The sequence below is a fragment of the Hordeum vulgare genome, chromosome 7H (genome assembly GCF_904849725.1).
Source record: "Hordeum vulgare subsp. vulgare chromosome 7H, MorexV3_pseudomolecules_assembly, whole genome shotgun sequence".
In the NCBI taxonomy this organism is placed as follows: Eukaryota; Viridiplantae; Streptophyta; class Magnoliopsida; order Poales; family Poaceae; genus Hordeum; species Hordeum vulgare.
In genome coordinates, this window is record NC_058524.1 from 599,818,028 (window position 1) to 599,839,313 (window position 21,286).

At 47.2% G+C, this 21,286-nt stretch overlaps 2 protein-coding genes across 2 annotated transcripts; both read right to left on the reverse strand.

Moving 5' to 3' along the window:
- Window positions 1-351: 351 nt before the first annotated feature.
- On the reverse strand, window positions 352-1,056 carry LOC123410374 (cortical cell-delineating protein-like). The gene has a single exon (XM_045103313.1). It carries the CDS (start codon window positions 982-984, stop codon window positions 586-588), a length of 399 nt encoding a protein of 132 aa, XP_044959248.1. The 5' UTR covers window positions 985-1,056; the 3' UTR covers window positions 352-585.
- Window positions 1,057-12,511: 11,455 nt separating this feature from the next.
- LOC123410272 (cortical cell-delineating protein-like) lies at window positions 12,512-13,219 on the reverse strand. Its single transcript, XM_045103180.1, has one exon. The coding sequence runs from the start codon at window positions 13,142-13,144 to the stop codon at window positions 12,746-12,748; it is 399 nt and encodes a 132-aa protein (XP_044959115.1). The 5' UTR covers window positions 13,145-13,219; the 3' UTR covers window positions 12,512-12,745.
- Between the last annotated feature and the right edge of the window lie 8,067 nt (window positions 13,220-21,286).

Below are 21,286 nucleotides of genomic sequence, written 5' to 3' on the forward strand. Positions count from 1 at the left end.
GATATAGGATGCGTGCATAAGTTTATATAGGTGAGTGTATGTACGTGTATGTGAGCTATGAGCATGTGCAATTGCATAAAAAAAGCCGCAAAGGTAGATGACATCTACCATATAGGAGTACGATGCATGCATCCTTGAATTTTTTATGGATCAGCTAGAACGTCAAGATGTAAAAAGGTGGCATTGGAGAGAAGAAAATCTTCAGCATGATATTTAGTTTTAGCAACGATCATCTAGGCAAAAAAGAAAGAAAGAAGATGTAGCTAATGCATGTGGAAAGATGTGGATCTGATCATGATTGATGCAATCATGCATGAATATACAACTCAAGCTGGCATATCACGAGTCGAGTTAACCCAACTTGAACAAACTTTATATTCCAAGGTACGTGTACAAGTAGGTATATCCTTTTACAAATATGCAAATCGTGCATTTAGATACCATAACGGGATACAATGACATTGATCAATCACGAGCTTATCAAGCATGCATGCACGAGCGAGGGAGCCCATGCAAAGTCCTGACATATGGTGCGCGCGTATGACATGCAATATATAGCTACGAGTAAATCCATGGATAGATGGATCAGATGGGGCAGGTGAAGTTGGCGGGGCACTTCTTGCCGCACTGGTTGAGTAGGAGGGTCAGGTCGATGGGGACATTGAGCTTGATGCCGAGGATGTTGGCCCTGATGGCGGTGCAGAGGCACACCGCGGCGTCGAGGTCGGCGAGCCCGCCCAGGAGTGGGCAGCACTGTTCGTTCGCCGGCACGCCAATCTTAAGCTTCAGCAGGTTCAGCACGTTGGTGCACACGCCCAGCTTCAGCGTGTTGATCGAGCAGCTGCCTCCGTCGGTCGACGGCACGGGTGGTGGGAGGATCGGCGGGGTGGGGACGACCGGTGGGCAGTAGGGGCCGCAGCCCTGCACAGCGGCAAGGAGGACCAGGTTCAGGGCGAGGAAGAGGGCGAGCTTGGAGGGCGCCATTGCTACTGATCGTTCGTGCTGGTATGTGGCTAATTAAGCTTGTAGGCTATGCTAGCTTGGGATGGTTTTCTTGGGTTGTTTGGGGTGGTACTTATAGACCGGGTGGGGTGTGCAAGTGCCTCGTTCATGTCATTATCAATCGACGTAGTTAGTTTGCCTGTTGCCGTGGTAATTTCCAAAACTCATGTGCAACCATTATTGTACTGGCATGTTACGTGTGACATCCATCATTAGAGCTTAATGTGTTCGCTAATGAACAAAAACCTGAGAGCTGTGCCACGAGACTTTCCTTTAGTTTTCAAGAAGAGTACTCCTATGTGCATGTTGTCTGCTGCAGAGTGCACATAAATATTTGATGGATTTACGAGTGTGGAGCCAAAATAATCTAGAGCATCGCATCGGACAAAGGAATATATATATCTGGCATGGCAGCTCTCGGAGCTGGCTTACCCTGATCATCACGTTCACGGGAGACACATATACGAGCTGTATGGTTTTTTGATTTCATGTGTCCATTATATCTTCCGTACGGGCTCGTTGGCACGGCTGGACACATACCTTCAGCTTGTTGTATAATAATTAGTTAATCCAGGACGCCATTGGTTGTGCCGACGAAGAATTCCACACATTTGATAAACATCAGGTACCTGAATTTTTTTTTTGCGTCAGTCACAATTTGTTTTGTGCGAGGCCGAACGAAGGTACGATGTGAGGGGCGAAAACCATATGCTCGACCTAATTTCAATACTGCTTAAACGCTGTGGTGCAAGATAGAGTCCATCTGTTCGACTTGAACAAAATAGTTACACATTATATCACTTTTTTGTAGAGTTATGGCGTTATGGCGTTCGGCTGGGGTTTGTTTGGGGACATATTTTGGACCCAACAACCACTGACAATACTTTGCCTGGTCCCATTGTTTCATGCCTGGAGATGATAAATTCTATACGGTGGGCTTGGCTGCAATTACCTGGGCTATTTGGTTAGCTCGGAATCCACCTACCTTGGAGAAAAAACCGATCAAATCTTCATTTGAGATTGTGTTTACTGATTGCTCTTTCCTTCTTTATTGGGCAGGTTTGCAGCCAGCAGGCGACATGAAGAGGATGCGAACCGGAACTGAAGTTGTTCGGGCGGGGACTGTGTCACTGATGAGGCTGTGCAATGCTGGCCGTGGATGAACAGCGGAGGTATGGGGACGATGCACTTTTGCAAGGGTGGCTGCTGGCAGTCTTTTTGTGGTGTTCTGACATACTTAAAAACTGTTTAGTCTATTATCTCTTTTGTACCTATTATTTCTGGGTTGTAATAGAAATGATACTTCTCCCGCTAGGATAGTGTAGCTAGGTTTTCGTCTCGCAGTGATCGTTTCGATGACGAACGGTCACAGTGGGTTTCCTAGCAATGCTTGAACCCGCTCTATTGTTGAACTCTATGATCTGATGTATTTCGTTATTCAAGTAATGGAAAGGGGGTTAGCCCGGTTAAAAAAAATATAGCATTTTTTTTAGAACACGGTGGGTTTGAAAACCGGCAGACCTCGGGGTAGGAGGCCCCGAGCTGTTGATCTTTGTCGGGGGATACCCCCGGGGTAGGCTCATCAAGCCTATTCCTTCATTTCCGGCCCAATGAACATGGACGTATGAAGATTCCCAAGGCCCAAGTCTTCTGGTCGGCTAGAGGACGAGGCGGCCACCTTTCTGGCCGGCCAGGCAACCCTTGCCGGCTAGAATCCAGGCGGCCTCCTCTTCGGAGCCGGCCTGGTCCCGCCAACCGGACTGGGTAGGAGGCGGCCACACTTAAGCCGGCTGGCCAAGCAGGCTAGCCGGCCGAGGATCACAAGTCACATCAGATCGTAGGTCAGGAAGAGTCCTCACGATTAAAGGTAGCTACGCGTCAGCAAAGGTATTGGATCAGGGTGCCCGGCAAGTACGAGCGTCGGCGGCCACGTCACTGACCTACCCCGGCTCTGATCCATCACCTAGCATAGTGTCGGACCGTCACACTCCCACTCCATTAATGCACTCGGCGTGGGGAACAGTGGAGGCGGTCGTACTACCTGCCCATGAAGAATATCGCGGGGCGACGCTTGACGTACAACGCGTGCTCAGCGTCAACCTTACGCGAGAGCCTCATTGGCCAGACGGCGGGTCCCACAGGCAATAGAGACCATGCAGCCGGCGGGCCCCCCATCGACAAGACAAGACCCTTGTGGGCCCCTGGTCAGCCGGCGAAGCTGCCAGCCGGGTCCCACACTTGTACCCTTTATCCATATTGTAGGCCGGCGGGTTCGTCTATAAAACCACCCGGTCGCCCTCCATGCAAGGGGGCCGATCATTCACTAGTCATTCAACACCACACATTCAGCAACCACAGAGAGAGAGGTAGAGACGAGCCGGCTGCTCCCCTCTTCCTCCTCCCAACACAGCTCCAGGAGCGACATTGTACTCTGTTCCTATACATCAAACACTCCGGCAGGATTAGGGGTATTATCTCTACGGAGAGCCCTGAACCTGGGTACATCGTGCGTCCCATGCGTGTACCAACCTCGTTCCGAGCGCCCACCTTTGTCCCTTCGGTCTCACCGACTTTAGCCTACCTATGGCATATGTTGTGAGTATTCACTAACATTTGGTGCCCACCGTGGGGCCGATCGCGACATCGGCTGGCTTTACTCGCTGGGCGGGGCCCCGCACCTACACCACCGGATGCATCGGTTCTAGATCAGTTTGCATGCCCATGGAGCCCGCTTTCAACGAGACGACACCCATGATGATCGACGTCCCCGTCCGCCATGCGGATTCGGACGAAGATTCTGATGACGAGGCGCTCCCTAGCGTCGTCGTCGCTGCTATGGAGAACCTCAGCGTTCTCTTCAGCGACCTTCGTCTCAACGACGGCCCGCGCTACTTCGGCGAGGACTTCGACGTTGAGGCGCTCTGCGCCAGCTTAACCTTCTATCACTGAGATGCCTGCCCATGACGTTTATCCCAGTAACGTCTCATCTTCGACGGCCCTCCGCCGTCGGTGGGGTTCTTCACCCCATACCATGTTGCTGCCGTCTCCAACACCATGGAGGTGATGGTTATCGGCACTGGCACCAGCATGGCTCCTGGCAAGGCCTCCGTAGGCGCTGGCGAGCCCGCTGCGGCCACCGCTGATACTCTTCGGGACGCCATCGCCGGCCTGAAGACACCTGTCACCACTTCCGCCGACCCTGCTGACGCTCGGGCCTCGCTGGAGGAGGCTCGCAAGCGTATCTTGGAGGAGGCCATCGCCGTAGCTTCGGCGAAACGTCGGTTGGAGGCTACGCAGCGCGAGTATAACTCCGCATATGGTCTCCCTCCAATTTCCGAGGCCCCTAGCCGGCTTGGATCAGTCCGCAGCCGCGGCCGGTTCATCGTCGAGGTTCTAGGCGGTGATCTGCCCACCTACGAGACTCCTGCGGCCAACATGCGAGCGGCGCAGGCAGCCATGGAGGAGATGGAAAGCCTGGAAGGCGAGGAGCGCGCCTTCCAGGAGAAGCGGGTCAAGGATCTCGATGACGCCGCCAACCAGCAACACGCTCGGTTGACCCCGGTCAGGCTCAATCGGAGTCCCCGGGACCGAACTCGGGGGCACGCCGCAACCCTAGCGGCCAGCACCACGCAGAAGGATCTTCCTCGCATCGCCCTTCCGGCCGGAGGGGCGAGGGAAGCCAAGACCGGCACTCTCAGCGCCACAGCGAGCACACTTCGGGCTTGCGTCGCGGAGGCGACGAGGGCGATTCGGAGTGTGAGGTTCTTCCCCCGCGAAGAACTCACGTCTCTAGCTCACGAGGCGCCTCCCCTCTCGCCACCGGGGCTGGCGCCCACGCCACCCAGGATGAGCGGGACGCCCGCCGGCGTCTCATCGTCCTGGCCCAGTCAGCTCTCCTAGAGGAAGACGGACCCATCGGTCCGGCATGCTTCGGCCCCCGGATCCGAGGGGAGCCGTTCCCCCGAGGTTTCAACCTACCTCGGGATACACCGAAATACAACGGCACGGCAAAGCCAGAAGACTGGCTGATTGATTACACCACGGCCGTAGGCATCGCCAGGGGCAACAAGCGCGTAGCAGTTCGCTACGTGCCACTCATGTTGGCCGGCTCGGCCCGGACTTGGCTTAACAGCCTCCCGGCCGGCAGTGTCAACTCCTGGGTGGACTTCGAGGAGGCGTTCGTCCGCAACTTCACCGGCACCTACAAGCGCCCTGGCCGGCCCCGCGAGCTGGCTATGTGCGTCCAGAAGGCCGAAGAACCCCTTCGCGACTATGTCACCCGGTGGACTAAGCTCCGCAACTCCTGTGAGGGGGTGCATGAGGTACAAGCCATCCAGTACTTCATTGACGGTTGCCGAGACGGGACCCTCCTCAAGCACAAGCTCATGTGCGCCGAGCCCACCTCTCTGGCGGTGCTCATGGCCAAGGCGGACAAGTACGCCACGGCCGACTCCGCAATGCGCATCAAGGTGACCGCCTCAGACAAGGTTGTGCTTACGCCGGTACTCCCAAGCCGGCTGGGGACAACCGAGGCGGCCAGAACAACTACAAGGGCAAGGCGGATCAAATGGATCCCCGCTCCAACAGCAAGTTGGTGGCCAATGTGGAGGGCGAGGCGTCGACTCCTCAAGCCGGCCCTCCACGAAAGCGTCCCAACCGGAGCAACCCCAACTGGCTGCCCAAGCAGTCCTACGAGCAGCTGCTCGACGCCCCCTGCAAGATACATTCTGGGGCGCGGCCGTCTTCCCATACCCTTCGACAGTGCAGCTTTGCGCGCCGGCTATCGCAAGGGAAAGTTCTTTCCTTCGAAAGTAGGACATGCTGCAGTAACCTTAATCATGCCTGCAGTCGACATAACTAAAACTCCAGGTGGTTAAACCAAAATCACACAGAACAAGGGAGTACCTTGCTCTGATACCAATTGAAAGTGCGTTATATCGACTAAAGGGGAGGGGGTGAATAGGAGATTTTTAGAATTTCATCACTGAGGTTCTCACTGATGACTAACTTACAACAGAAACAGTAAAGGATCAGAAGTGCAAAGTTTCACAACAACAGTTTTTCAGTGTGAGGAATGTGAAAACAGATTGCACAGTGAGCAGGCACGCAGAAAACATATGCGGATTAACTAGCGTGAAGAATTTGGGGTTGAGGAATTTCAGAGAAAGTCTTCAGCAAATTCTTCAATCAGTAACGGTGAAAGTCATAAACACATAATCTGAGGAATGTAAAGAGTTGAGGAATTAGAACCCGTTTCACAGCGAAGACAATAGTTGATGACCCAATTCCAACTGTTGTGACAGTTGTACATCTGGTTTGGAGCGGCTTGGTATTGAAACCAAAAGACACACAGTCCTGGGACACACAGTCCCTACCGTATTCTCCTTGGGCTAAGGACACACAATCCTCGCCCAACACTCGTGGTAAGTCTTCAGGGCAGACTTCCAAACCCTCACAAACTTGGTCACTCGGCGATCCACAATTGACTGCTGGATTGCTCTAGACCATGACGCCTAACCGTCTGAAGGATGCACATTCCTCAAAGGTAAAAGGCTTCAGTCCCACACAGGAACAACTTCTTCAGTGATGCTTAATCACTTGGTTCTAGGTTTGTGGTTTGGTGTTTGGGGTATTTCCTCACTGATGAATTACTCTCGAAGACTCTAAAGAATTGGGTTGCTCTTATGACAAGTGTCAGTTTCTAACGGAGCAGCCAACCAGCTAATGGTTGTGGGGGGCGGCTATTTATAGCCTGGGAGCATCCCGACATGATTTGACACTAATGCCCTTAAATAATGTGACCGTTGGTGTGGATAAGACCAATGATATGGCGTGACTATCGAAACGGTCGGAACCCTCAACTGTGAGAGTCCTCATGTCACTCGTATTCCTCACTTGAGGCTTTTGGTAGGATTAGGCTTGGGTTGAGCATCATGAGGAAATTCATTCCAAAATGTAACTTCGACCCCCTTTAACAGTACGGTGTTCCTATTACTCAAGTGTGAAGAAAACAAAACAGAAAGAGTAAATCTTCATGCTTCAAAGTCTTCAGAATGATTTTCTTTAGGACACACCGAATTCCTCAATTTCAATATCTTCATGAGGAATATCAATTTCATCGTAGATTCTTCGCGATTCAATTCTTCAGCTTCAGACCAATTTCTTCAACCAAAGATATACATTTTTAGGGGTCAATATTCATCAAATATTTCAAACTCCTTAGTGACTTATAGATCGTGTGTATACTCATGAACACATTAGATACTTAACCTATAAGTCTTCAAACCACCAAAATCACTAAGGGGCACTAGATGCACTTACAAAACGTGTTGTGGTTGTGTGAGCATCGAGGCCACCGTCGGCAAGGGTTGCAATGAGGATAAGCGGTAACACAGATGAGATCCATGTGGACCTAATGGAGTCTTGAGTCATGGTCATTGGATTAAGGACGTGTGGTATTTTTCTGCCCCATTGCAACGTAAGGATTCTTTTGCTATGCCATCTTGAAATAAAGGACATGAACCTTGGGATCTTGAGTCATGAACTCATGATTATGTGATTAGAGGCATATGATATTGTTTTTCTTCCATTGCAATGCACAAACTCTTTTGCTCGTTTATAGAGGGAGTCATTATTAATGTTTTAGATACTAATAGTGATCTAAAATGTCTTATATTAGTTTACATAGTGAGTAACATTCTAAGCCTTTGACCCTAACTAGAGAGTTGAAAGTCCGAGATCGAAGAAAGGGGCAGAGTATCCGATCAATACTTTTGTGAAAGAACCAAGCGCGCGACAACCTTACAAAAACTGGTCCCTTTTTCAGGATGAGAAGCTACATAGTAGACCGTTTCCCACGAAGATCCTAGGAACACCAACTTAGGATTGTGATGTCATGGCTAGTTAAAACCCAAGAAAAAGTACACAATTTATTAAAAAATGTTGTGTGGATACTTGACATTAGTTATATATGTTACAATTTAAAAAATTGTTGTGTGGATACTTGACAGGGGTTAGCACGCATATATGGACACGTTTGATACGGGGTCCGCTAGTGGAGGGCTATGTGGCTCACGTGTAGTTGTGTGAGGGGGAATAGTCCCATATGTAGCATCTGGACAGTTTTACCAGCATCTACCTTTGCTGCAAGGACCTTGTAGTATTACACTCATGTGTGCCTATGTTTGAGAGAAGAACAAATGTCACTTTGAATGAAGATTTTTCAAGAAGAATACTTTACTTTTGGACACCTAAACAAAACTTTGAACCCGAACTGTCGTGCTTGCACGGTTGTCAGTGAACCATTAAACCTGGTTGAACGCCAATTTGTGAATCTAAAATATAGTCCAAATAAAATGGTGTCGAGGGGAAGTGAATTTCCATACTTACCGTAATGTTCTCTCTTTTTGGTCCATCAAATCCCAACAAAGAATGAAGGGGGGGGGGGGGGGGATTGTCCAGAGTACTGACTTCCATGGATGCGCCACCCCTGGTAATTTCTTACCAGAAGGCCCTCAAGGCTATCAAGAATCCATAGGGAAGAAGAACAATGAGACCATGAGGAAGTCGGCAAAGCCTAACCACCAAGATATTGGTAAATATGCGAATGGCCATGGAAGCAAAGACATCTTCCATTTGATTTGAAAGCACCTGAAGTCTTAAGACTGCTAGATTAGCCTAGCCGATGGGACATGATCTAGAGTCCACCCCCTATTCGTCGAGTTCACCACGAACCTGACGAGCACATCATGTTCTTGATCTCTGTAACTCCTTGAGAATGTAATTCCAGACAAACATGGTTAGTGTTGTTAGTCATCATGCAAGGATCCGGACCTAGGTAAAACCTATGCTTCACAAATAAGGTGTGGTTCCTGCAGCCTTGCTAGGTGCCGGACGGAATACACCTCAGCATTCGCAAATACCAAAATCTTGTCCGAAGGGTCACCATATCATAACTATCATTGTCCGCATGTTCAAAGTAGAATTTACTTTTTTTAATGGAGGCACGTAGCCTTCAAACTCTGCATCAATCGATGCATGCAACCATATTATTACTAAATAAGTTCAAGAGCAAAGTAATGCAGCAACAATTAGCTCACAATATGAGCAAAACACAAAGTATAGAAAATAAATGATGTCACATTCGACGAAACCATAAGTAATCTACGATGCCTATACACCTAGCCAATTATTAGTTTACCATCCAAATCGGCTAAAGATAGGGCTGACAAAACCTCATTCTCATCTGAACTGGGTTGAGGAATGTCACTTGTTGTGCTCTCATCCAGAAAAACAAAATTCTCTTCGGATGCACCAAAAAGTTTCTTATAATACTCGGAGATGTACAATTTTAGGTTCTCATTTCCTACAATTTTATCCTCATCGTGTTCAAGTTGAATTATTTTCTTCTTCCTATGTTTGCCATTCCCAATCATGTGAAAGAATTGTGTTTTATCATCTCCATGGTCCACCTTCGCCACCTTTGCTCGAAGGGCCCATTTCATCTCCTCTCTCTCAGAAGAGTTTGCACCTTCTTCTCAGCCTCAATCTTAATATTTCTATCAGACATATTAAGAAGTGTAGACTCTGCTTTCACATCTAACTCATTAGTGAGCTGCGTCGGCCTCTCTTTTTCCACTTTGTATATGCCACTTTGATTCTTGGCCCAGCCTTTCAAGTAGAATTTACGTGCACTACACTAATTATTATTGCCTGCGGATTCAAAGTAGAACTTACTCGCACCACACATATGCATGTTTGTTAGCATCTAAATATATTTTGAGTTTAACTGACGGATCACCTTAGTATTTTATATAACCATCATCAATTTTCCTTTTTGATGGTGCATTGTTGTAGCTTAAGCTTAAAAAATCCATCCAAATGTGTTACTGTAGTTGTAACCCATTCTACATATATCTAAGACAGTGATCACAACTAACTTATTTATCTCAATATACAAGCATATGCCAGATCACCATATAATGGACAGGATAAGATCTACCTCAGTATGCAACCATGTATCAAAAAAGACCCAATACCACATGCTACCATGCAGGGCAAAATATTTTTCATTCATTTTTTAAGAAAATGATCAGATCTTTTATAAAAGTTCATGGAAAATACAAAGCATCTCAAAAATAATAAAAATTAGAATGAGATTCCGAAACCACCAAATAACCACTATTACTGACAGAACGTGTCGCCGATGCATTGACGATGACAACCGAGATATCTTCCCGCACATGCACGTAAGGACCCACACCCTGGTACCATAGTAGTCGCTATTGAACCATTTCATAGATCTGAAGCAACATGCACAAAATCGTCATATGACGAGAAACCCTAACCTCATCGCGAGAAGAAGAGAACATGATTCTGCGTCGGCGCTCTGTCAACTATATCCATACGGACAAAAACTTAATGAGAATCGGAGCCTAAAAAGAAGCGTCACCATCCTTCCGAACGCCACAATGATAAAAAACAAGAAAAAAAAGAACAGAAACAAGATGTAGCAAGTGAATGCCAAAATACGTTGATCGTATCATGATTCATTCAATCATGCATACTTGCGTACATACTACACAATAAGTTGTCATATATCATGGGCCGAGTTAACACAACTTGACCAATTTTTTATTAGAGTAAATTTCGGTTTTTACCCCCTGTTTTGATATTTTTGACCCTAATTACCCCATTAAGCGGGTTCCATCCGTTTTACCCCATTTAACAAATGTGTTGTCATAGTTTACCTTGTTTAAAATTTTATAAGTGTTCTAACCGATAGGTCCCAATTGTACGGTCCAGCTGGCACATGCCACATCGGCGGGGTTTTTGTGATGTTTTTTCTACATGCCGAACCACATCGCCATAAATTTTCCTGATCGTTCAGGCTCGATATGATCGCACCAGAGCAGCTCGGGAAATATATACCGACTCAGTACCGGTCAACATATTCGCTACTTGACTAGGTATTTAGATATGCACGTACATCAAAGGAAGTGAAGTAGTATATTTACACACCAGTTTTAATCTGATCCACATAATCATGCATACTTAGGGTCGTACATGACAATGTTGTAGAAAAACATACATGATTATATCAATAACAATTTATTCAATGGGATCATGCCATCCTTATCAAGTAAGGTTATCTCATCACCATACTTCTTCGAACCGGAAACAAGGAGCCTAGACCTATCAAATATGCATCTCGGACTGAGAGAAAATCTAGGCATAAAAACATAACCACCTTGGGTTGAGCAGGAGAGGATGGAGCCATGCATGGGAGGGGAGTAGATTGTCGAACTGCCTCTGATAATTGCCAGTAGCCATGCCTTGAAGTTTTTCCTGCCGCTTGTCCCCTACCTCGTCCCCCCGTCCTGACAAATGAGGCATCGATTTTTGGCCAAACTATGGCAGGTTCTTGCGTGTGATTGGAATGCGAGCGATGCGTGTAGTGAACAATGGAGGATGGTGTGGTGCGGCCCGACCCGGGCGACTTGGCCATCAGGCGAGCTGCTCTGTTGCAATCACATCGAGCCTGACCGGTCAGGAGTAGGCAGTCGATGTGGTTCGATGTGCAGAAAAACCATGAGAAAAACCCCACTGATGTAACATGTCAGTTGGACCTTACAATTGAGACCCATCGGTCAAAACGCTCACAAAAGTTTAAGCAAGGTAAATTACGGCAACATTTTTGCTATATTGGGTAAAATGGATGAAATCTCGTGAAATCGGGTAACTAGTGTCATAAATGTTAAAATAGGGGGTAAAAACCGGAATTCACTCTTTTTATTATTCTTTGTGTCCTTCTATGAACATGTGAGTCTGTTAGATGCCACAACAAGATACAACAATGGATGACTTGTACATATTCACTATAGAATATATTATGCTAACTTAAGTAGCGAATTGAGCATAGCATAAATAGTTAGGTTACTTGCGGTGGAATCAGCCCACCAGTTAGACTTGACACCAATGCTCAAAATTTTCTAGATTTATTCAATTCTTTCCTTAATAAGTTTGAACTGCTTACCACAAATGTCACATGGCGATGTTCGATCAGTGAAAGAAGATATTTCCATCTATCATGAAACGTTTCTGACGACTTTGTCAATCTCAAATGTTGTGGTGACTCAATATCTCGGAGGCGCTCGTAGATATAGGATGCGTGCATAAGTTTATATAGGTGAGTGTATGTACGTGTATGTGAGCTATGAGCATGTGCAATTGCATAAAAAAAGCCGCAAAGGTAGATGACATCTACCATATAGGAGTACGATGCATGCATCCTTGAATTTTTTATGGATCAGCTAGAACGTCAAGATGTAAAAAGGTGGCATTGGAGAGAAGAAAATCTTCAGCATGATATTTAGTTTTAGCAACGATCATCTAGGCAAAGAAGAAAGAAAGAAGATGTAGCTAATGCATGTGGAAAGATGTGGATCTGATCATGATTGATGCAATCATGCATGAATATACAACTCAAGCTGGCATATCACGAGTCGAGTTAACCCAACTTGAACAAACTTTATATTCCAAGGTACGTGTACAAGTAGGTATATCCTTTTACAAATATGCAAATCGTGCATTTAGATACCATAACGGGATACAATGACATTGATCAATCACGAGCTTATCAAGCATGCATGCACGAGCGAGGGAGCCCATGCAAAGTCCTGACATATGGTGCGCGCGTATGACATGCAATATATAGCTACGAGTAAATCCATGGATAGATGGATCAGATGGGGCAGGTGAAGTTGGCGGGGCACTTCTTGCCGCACTGGTTGAGTAGGAGGGTCAGGTCGATGGGGACATTGAGCTTGATGCCGAGGATGTTGGCCCTGATGGCGGTGCAGAGGCACACCGCGGCGTCGAGGTCGGCGAGCCCGCCCAGGAGTGGGCAGCACTGTTCGTTCGCCGGCACGCCAATCTTAAGCTTCAGCAGGTTCAGCACGTTGGTGCACACGCCCAGCTTCAGCGTGTTGATCGAGCAGCTGCCCCCGCCGGTCGACGGCACGGGTGGTGGGAGGATCGGCGGGGTGGGGACGACCGGTGGGCAGTAGGGGCCGCAGCCCTGCACAGCGGCAAGGAGGACCAGGTTCAGGGCGAGGAAGAGGGCGAGCTTGGAGGGCGCCATTGCTACTGATCGTTTGTGCTGGTATGTGGCTAATTAAGCTTGTAGGCTATGCTAGCTTGGGATGGTTTTCTTGGGTTGTTTGGGGTGGTACTTATAGACCGGGTGGGGTGTGCAAGTGCTGTTGGGACAGATCTCTCACACACAACTGGACAGAGGTAGAAGAAAGGAGAATGCACACTGGAGTTTTTCCGGCGACTAACGCCTGGCCGCACACACAGCCACTTTGCTTCCTTTCCCTGATGAATACATGTTCGCGTCCGCGGCTTTGTAGTCCTACAGGTACGCAGCGCCCACGTCTCCTGCGCACGCACCTAGAGCTAGCGATCCGCCCGGCCAGCACGCACGAGGCGCACAACGTGCTAACGGCCAGCTCGAAGTGCCTTGGCTACCACGCACGCTTTGCGCTGCACTACACACACGCCACACGTACATGCACACAGTGTTGTCGTAACCCAGCCTGCGGAACCCGACCCGACGCACCAACGTCGGTCGCACCGTCACGGACCCGATCCAGCGCATCGACGCCGGTCGCACCGTGCTCCGTCACGACTTATTTCCAACAATCACCCCCTAAGCCGTGACCTAGAGGAGCGCCGGCCCGACGTCGTCGTCGACCGCCGCGACAAGTGCGTGCTCCGTCCCCTCCGCCTGAAGCGGCTTCAGGCACTCCTGCCGGAAGTGTCCACGCTGGCCGCAGTTGTAGCAGCGCCCGCGGCGTCCTCGCCGCTTTCCTGGGCCACCCGACGCCGTGCTGCCCGCGCCGTCATCATCGTGGTCGAAACCGCCGTCGTGTTGACGTCGCCTTGCCTCCCATTGAGCCGTCGTGAGTAGGAGCTGATCGCCGCCACGTCCACCGTTGTCCTGAGTGCGCCGCCTCGTCCGCTCCTCGAACGCCTTCAGCCGGCCGAGCGCCTCCTCGAACGGCATCTTGTCGACGTCGCAGAACTGCTCAATTCCGGCTACCGCTGCGTACAGCCGGTCCGGCGCGGTGTCGAGCAGTTTCTTCACCATTGCCGCGTCATCGAGCGTCGCTCCCAGGGCCGCAATACCTTGCTGCCATGCCGCCGATCCTTCCGGCGTACGCGTCCAGCTCGTCGCCGTCCTCCATGCGCAGGCGATCGAACTCACCGCGGAGAGTGGAGAGCCGCGCCGCCCTCACCCGGTCCGCACCGACGAACCGCGTCTTCAGACTCGCCTACAGCTCCGCCGCCGTCTTCTTCGACGACACCTGCAGCAGGATGTCTTCGGAGAGCGCTCCGAGGAGGTATGCCCTCGCCGGCTTGTCCTTCTTCGCGATGACCGCCGCCGCCGAGTCCTCCGCCGGAACGACCGCTTCCCACAGCCCTTGCGCGTCGAGGTTCGCCTCCACCTTGATCGCCCACACGGTGTAGTTGTCATCGGTCAGCATCGGCACGGGGAGCGACACCGTACTCCCTCCGGCGCCGTACGGGACGATGGACATGGTCGACGTAGTGGATCGCAACGAAGCTCTGTATACCAAATGTTGGGACAGCTCTCTCACACACAACTGGACAGAGGTAGAAGAAAGGAGAATGCACACTGGAGTTTTTCCGGCGACTAACGCCTGGCCGCACACACAGCCACTTTGCTTCCTTTCCCTGATGAATACATGTTCGCGTCCGCGGCTTTGTAGTCCTACAGGTACGCAGCGTCCACGTCTCCTACGCACGCACGCACCTAGAGCTAGCGATCCGCCCGGCCAGCACGCACGAGGCGCACAACGTGCTAACGGCCAGCTCGAGCTGCCTTGGCGACCACGCACGCTTTGCGCTGCACTACACACACGCCACACGTACATGCACACAATGTTGTCGTAACCCAGCCTGCGGAACCCGACCCGACGCACCAACGTCGGTCGCACCGTCACGGACCCGACCCGACGCATCGACGCCGGTCGCACCGTGCTCCGTCACGACTTATTTCCAACAAATGCCTCGTTCATGTCATTATCAATCGACGTAATTAGTTTCAATCTTGCCGTGGTAATTTCCAAAACTCATGTGCAACCATTATTGTACTCGCATGTTACGGGTGTGACATCCATCATTGGAGCTTAATCTGTTCGCTCATGAACAAAAACTTGAGAGCTGTGCCATGAGAGTTTCCTTTTGTTTCCAAGAAGAGTACTCCTATATGCATGTTGTCTGCTGTGTGTACATAAATATTTGATGGGCTTACAAGTGTGGCCATAATAATCTGGAGCACCGGATCGGACAAAGGAATATATACATATATCTGGCATGGCAGCTCTAGGAGCTGGCTTACCCTGATCATCACGTTCACGGGAGACACATATAGGAGTCTCGTACGGTTTTGATTCCATGTGTCCAGGATACCTTTTGTACTCTGGTAAAGACATAATTTCAATGAAAAAAGCTATCACTTGATGCATAGCACGAACATCACAAGGACAAACCTAAAGTTAAACCACACCGTCCAGCGAGCTACAATGCAAAAGAGCTTATCCCATTAGTAGAAAAAGGACCTATTGTCCCGGTTCGTGAGGGCCATTTGTCCCGTTTTTTGAACCGGGACTAAAGTGTCGGTACTAATGCCCTAAACCTTTAGTCTCGGTTCTTGCATAAACCGGGACAGATGGGCCTCCACGTGGCCGGTGCGGTGAGCCCAGGCAGGAGGCCCTTTGGTATGTGGCTAATTAAGCTTGTAGGCTATGCTAGCTTGGGATGGTTTTCTTGGGTTGTTTGGCGTGGTACTTATAGACCGGGTGGGGTGTGCAAGTGCCTCGTTCATGTCATTATCAATCGACGTAGTTAGTTTGCGTGTTGCCGTGGTACTTTCCAAAACTCATGTGCAACCATTATTGTACTGGCATGTTACGTGTGTGACATCCATCATTGGAGCTTAATGTGTTCGCTAATGAACAAAAACCTGAGAGCTGTGCCACGAGACTTTCCTTTAGTTTTCAAGAAGAGTACTCCTATGTGCATGTTGTCTGCTGCAGAGTGCAAATAAATATTTGATGGGTTTACGAGTGTGGAGCCAAAATAATTTAGAGCATCACATCGGACAAAGGTTCACGGGAGCTCTCAAAATATATCTGGCATGGCAGCTCTAGGAGCTGGCTTACCCTGATCATCACGTTCACGGGAGACGCATATCCGAGCTGTATGTCTTTGATTTCATGTGTCTATTATATCTTCCGTACGGGCTCGTTGGCACGGCTGGACACATACCTTCAGCTTGTTGTATAATAAGTAGTTAATCCAACACACAATTTGTTTAGATAAACATCAGGTACCTACATTTTTTCTTTGCGTCAGACACAATTTGTTTTGTGCGAGGCCGAACGGAGGTACGATGTGAGGGGCGAAAACGATAATAGGTGGTGCCACGATCGTGCCATCCAACTGCTGGGAAAATTGATCGATGCAGTTTTTTTTCCCAAGATACTTGATGTATAGGCGGACCTAATTTCAATACTGCTTAAACGCTATGGTGCAAGATAGAGTCCATCTGCTCGACTTGAACAAAATAGTTACACATTATATCACTTTTTTGTAGAGTTATGGCGTTATGGCGTTCGGTTGGGGTTTCTTTGGGGACATATTTTGGACCCAACAACCACTGACAATACTTTGCCTGGTGCCATCCTTTCATGCCTGGAGATGATAAATTCTATACGGTGGGCTTGGCTGCGATTACCTGGGCTATTTGGTTAGCTCGGAATCGACCTACCTTCGAGAAAATACTGATCAAATCTCCTTTTGAGATTGTGTTTACTGATTGCTCTTTCCTTCTTTACTGGGCAGGTTTGCAGACGGCAGGCGACATGAAGAGGATGCGAACCGGAACTGAAGTTGTTCGGGCAGGGACTGTGTCACTGATGAGGCTGTGCAATGCTGGAAGTGGATGATCAGCGGAGGTTTGGGGACGATGCACTTTTGCAAGGGTGGCTGCTGGCAGTCTTTTTGTGGTGTTCTGACATACTTAAAAACTGTTTAGTCTATTATCTCTTTTGTACCTATTATTCCTAGGTTGTAATAGGAATGATACTTCTCCCGCTAGGATATTGTAGCTAGGTTTTCGTCTCGCAGTGATCGATTCGATGACGAGCGGTCACAGTGGGTTTCCTAGCAATGGTTGAACTCGCTCTATCTCCTTTCCCTCCTCCTGTTGAACTCTAGGATCTGATGTATTTCGTTATTCAAGTAATGGAAAGGGGGTTAGACCGGTTAAAAAAATATAGCATTTTTTTCTTGAGAGAACACAGTGGGTGTGAAAACCGGTAGACCTCGGGGTAGGAGGCCCCAAGCTGTTGATGTTGGACAAATGATAACAGGAACAGGGAGACGATGTTTATCCAGGTTCGAGCCCTCTTGATGAAGGTAAAACCCTACGTAGGATATCTAGGGCTACAAGGTCGGTATCCTAACATAGAGGCGGGAGGAGGAGTCTTGAAGTATATGTCAAGCCTTCGGCAGATGTAACCTTGATAACACCCAATGTGCAGCTTCCGGAGTCCACCTCGAGTAGGATGATGGCCCATCGGCCCAATTCGAGGAGCGTGGACCGACCAGGTTAATACCCCCTAATCTAGGAGACCGTGCGATTTTACGATGCACCCTCTCCTTGAGCAAAATCGTGTAAGCGCTCCCCCTCTCCTTGAGCAAAATCGTGTAAGCGCTCCCCTTCTCTCAAGTCCATCTTCGAGAGCTCCTCATGGCGAGTGATGCTGGCGCTTTGAGGCGCCTTCATGGTCCCGTTAAAGTAGACGGGGCAGTTGTGCCATCTCGCGCCTTCGACTGGAGCCACTGGCCCAACAAGGGTAGTTGCAGGATTCATATCCAACAGCGACCCGCCCGGCCTTGGTTGGGCTACTAGGATGGAAATTCGTGTCCTAGACGTCTCCGGTCGAATGTGATGACGATGATGTGAGGGCGTCTTTTCCTTACTGAAGTCTTGCGAAAGAAGTCGATTTAGTCCTAAGTGTTAAATTCACATCTTGTAATAGTTATGTACTACACTTATTGATAATTTTGTTCTCTGCCCCTTACATCAACTTTAATAAATATGGTTGTGTGCATCATCATAATGCAGAGGTTGCAGAGGCTGGGGGTCCTATCTTTCTTTTGACAAAACAACATATTATTTAGCGATAATCCACTTCCGAGCCCAGGCTCATCTGCACCCCGCGCCGAAGAAAATAAAATCAAAACAAATACTAGATTTTTTTACGTTGTAGATAATTTGATGGTAAAGGCCCCTTCAGTTTTTAAATCATTTAAACATCTCAGCATCTCTCAGAAAAAAAGACAAATTCAGGGTTCATAAAAAAGTTATGGTTCATACACTGTTCTGATCCAATTTATCTTTTTTGCTGAGAGCTTATCAGATGTTCAAATAATCTAAAAATTGGAGCGGACCTCACGCAAAAACTTTTCTACCATGAGATTTTTTTTGATTTTATTGGCATTTTTTGAAGTTTTTTATGATTTTTTTCCTAACCGGATGCAGAGGACACCGAAATGTTGCACTCATTATTTAGCTCCAATACACGAAACAGCTGCAGATCTTGAGGTGCCATACTGCCATGGCTGTGGCACTCCTCTAAAAAATGCAAACTACTTTATACTATATTCGCTATAATTCTCTGACAACTTTGTGCCATTTTAGGACTATTTGTTAAAACTAAGATGGTACTTAAGTTAAATTTTACGAACTGACACCCCACTGCTGTGATCCTAGGCCAGTCATTTCCATGGGACATGCAAGTCGATCGACCTGTCATGCAATTAGTGAAGTCTACGCGGTGCTGGTATTCTGATATACATTGCGTGTGTGGTTATTCTATTTTCTTGTAGTGTAGTATGACCAGTCAAGTGTTCACATGGACATATAGTTTTCCATGTCGGCAGGGTTGCCTCATATCTATATATGCACGTCATTGCGTCAGGGTTCCCTAGCTAGCTGTACGTGTGATGGATGTACTAGGATATAGTAAGGTGGATTCATCCAAAACTTGCTCTCTCAAGCTCTCTGAATTGCACATATAGGCACATCCATTTAATCATGTAGATATTGTTGGTATTTCGCTAGCCACATAAAGACACTACATCTGTAAACTAATACTTCCTCCATTATTAAGCAAAATGAATGAATCTACAATCTAAATTGTGTCTATATACATCCGTATATAGTTTTTAGTGAAATCTCTAAAAACACTTATATTTAGAAATGAAGGGAGTATAATACATTCTTGATCACTAGTCTTTACCTACTAATAAAAGGAGAAATGTTTCTACCCATCCGTCGCGCCTTTTGCAAAGAAAAAACCCTATTGTTTCATGAAATCAACGCACGGTCCTGGTTTTAAGTGAATATAAAAAATATTTATTTTTTTAACTGAAAACTTCTTAACCTTTCGGTTAAACGACCCACTGTCCTGTTTTGAGTGACTCCAGAAAATCTTCTATGTTTTTCAGAACGATATTTTGTTCAATAAACCCAAACTCCATGGGCTGATTAAAATACTTTTAAGAACATCCATATCTTTTAAACCCGAACTTCAATTTTGACATGTTATAGATGAAGATTAATTAGAAGAATTATAGAATCTGAATGTGATTTTGTTTTACCTGTTAAACACTTTTAAAATATTATTTAGGTTGCCATCTTAATCAATAGCTCACGGTTCGTCTTTCTTTGAAAACAGTGTAGTAACGGAATAGAAATCGCACCTTAGCAAAACCACATTGGAGACAAAACAAATCATCTATAGCCTCGCAAGCAAGCCTCGACAAAACCTTGCAAGGGGAAAATAAAGAAGATTTCTCATTTGATGCCGAGAGAGAGCAATACACGTTAGGATTGATCACATTCAAACGTGTTGTGGTTGTTTGAGGACTGAGGCCACTGTCGGCAAGGGTTGTAATGAGGATAAGCCGCAACACAAACGGTATCCACGTGGACCGAATGCAGCCTTGAGTCATGGTTATTGGATTAAGGATGTGCGGTATTTTTCTGCCCCATTGTAACGTAAGTGTTCTATTGCTAATGCCATCTTGATATAAAGAACGTAAGGGTTCTTTTGTTGGTTTATATAGGGAGTCACTATTAACATTTTAGATGCTAATAGTGATCTAAACTGTCTTATATTCGTTTACATAATGAGTAACATTCTAAGCCTTTGACCCTAACTAGAGAGTTGAAAGCCCGATATCAGAGAAAGAGGCAGAGTATCTAGTCAATACTTTTGTGAAAGAACCAAGAACACAACAACCTTACAAAAACTGGTCCTTTTTTCAGGATGAGAAGCTACATAGTAGACGGTTTCCCACGAAGATCATGGGAACAACAACTTAGGATGAGTTAAAACCCAAGAAAAAGTACACAATTTATAAAAAAATGTTGTGTGGATACTTGAAAAGGGTTAGCACAAATATATGTACACATCAGATAATATTGCCACCACCTTTTCGACGCATCAAATAATATTGCTATCTCTATAGCTGGTAAAATAAATGCATTACTTAATGTCGAAACACATGTCATTAAAGTGACAATCATATGGCTCCAGCCATCATGCAGAATCATGACACACAGGTCATGTTAATTTACATTATATAGTCATCTCATACGTAATCAAGTTGAATATGAGAATTGTTATACCACATCTCATGCACATTCTGTAAAATCAAGTTAGACGCCTCTAATTGGTTAATGCAAAATTTTATTTTTACATGGCTTCTATGTTTTTGACTTAAACTGCAGCTACCAACGTTCATCATCAGGTATAATAATTCAAGTTGCTAGATTAACTTTCCAAGGTGTATGAAACACGAGATAATAAAAGCTCAAGCCCCATACTAAACTTCGTCATATGCATGACCCCCGTGCAGATCATATCTGCATTTCCCTTTCGTCTGCGAAACATCCATCTTTCTCAACTATGGTGGAACCCAAAAGCACTGAAGCACTTCGGTGATCTATCAATCAACATACTCAAGAGCAGCATGAAAGGATCGCGGATTGCCAAAACTTTGTAAGATTCCACCATGCCGTCAGGATCAGGACCACACAAATTCACGCGAAGCAACAAGAATATTGGGTAATAGATTTCATCTACTACCCGCACATATAATTTTCAGCAATAGATCTCAT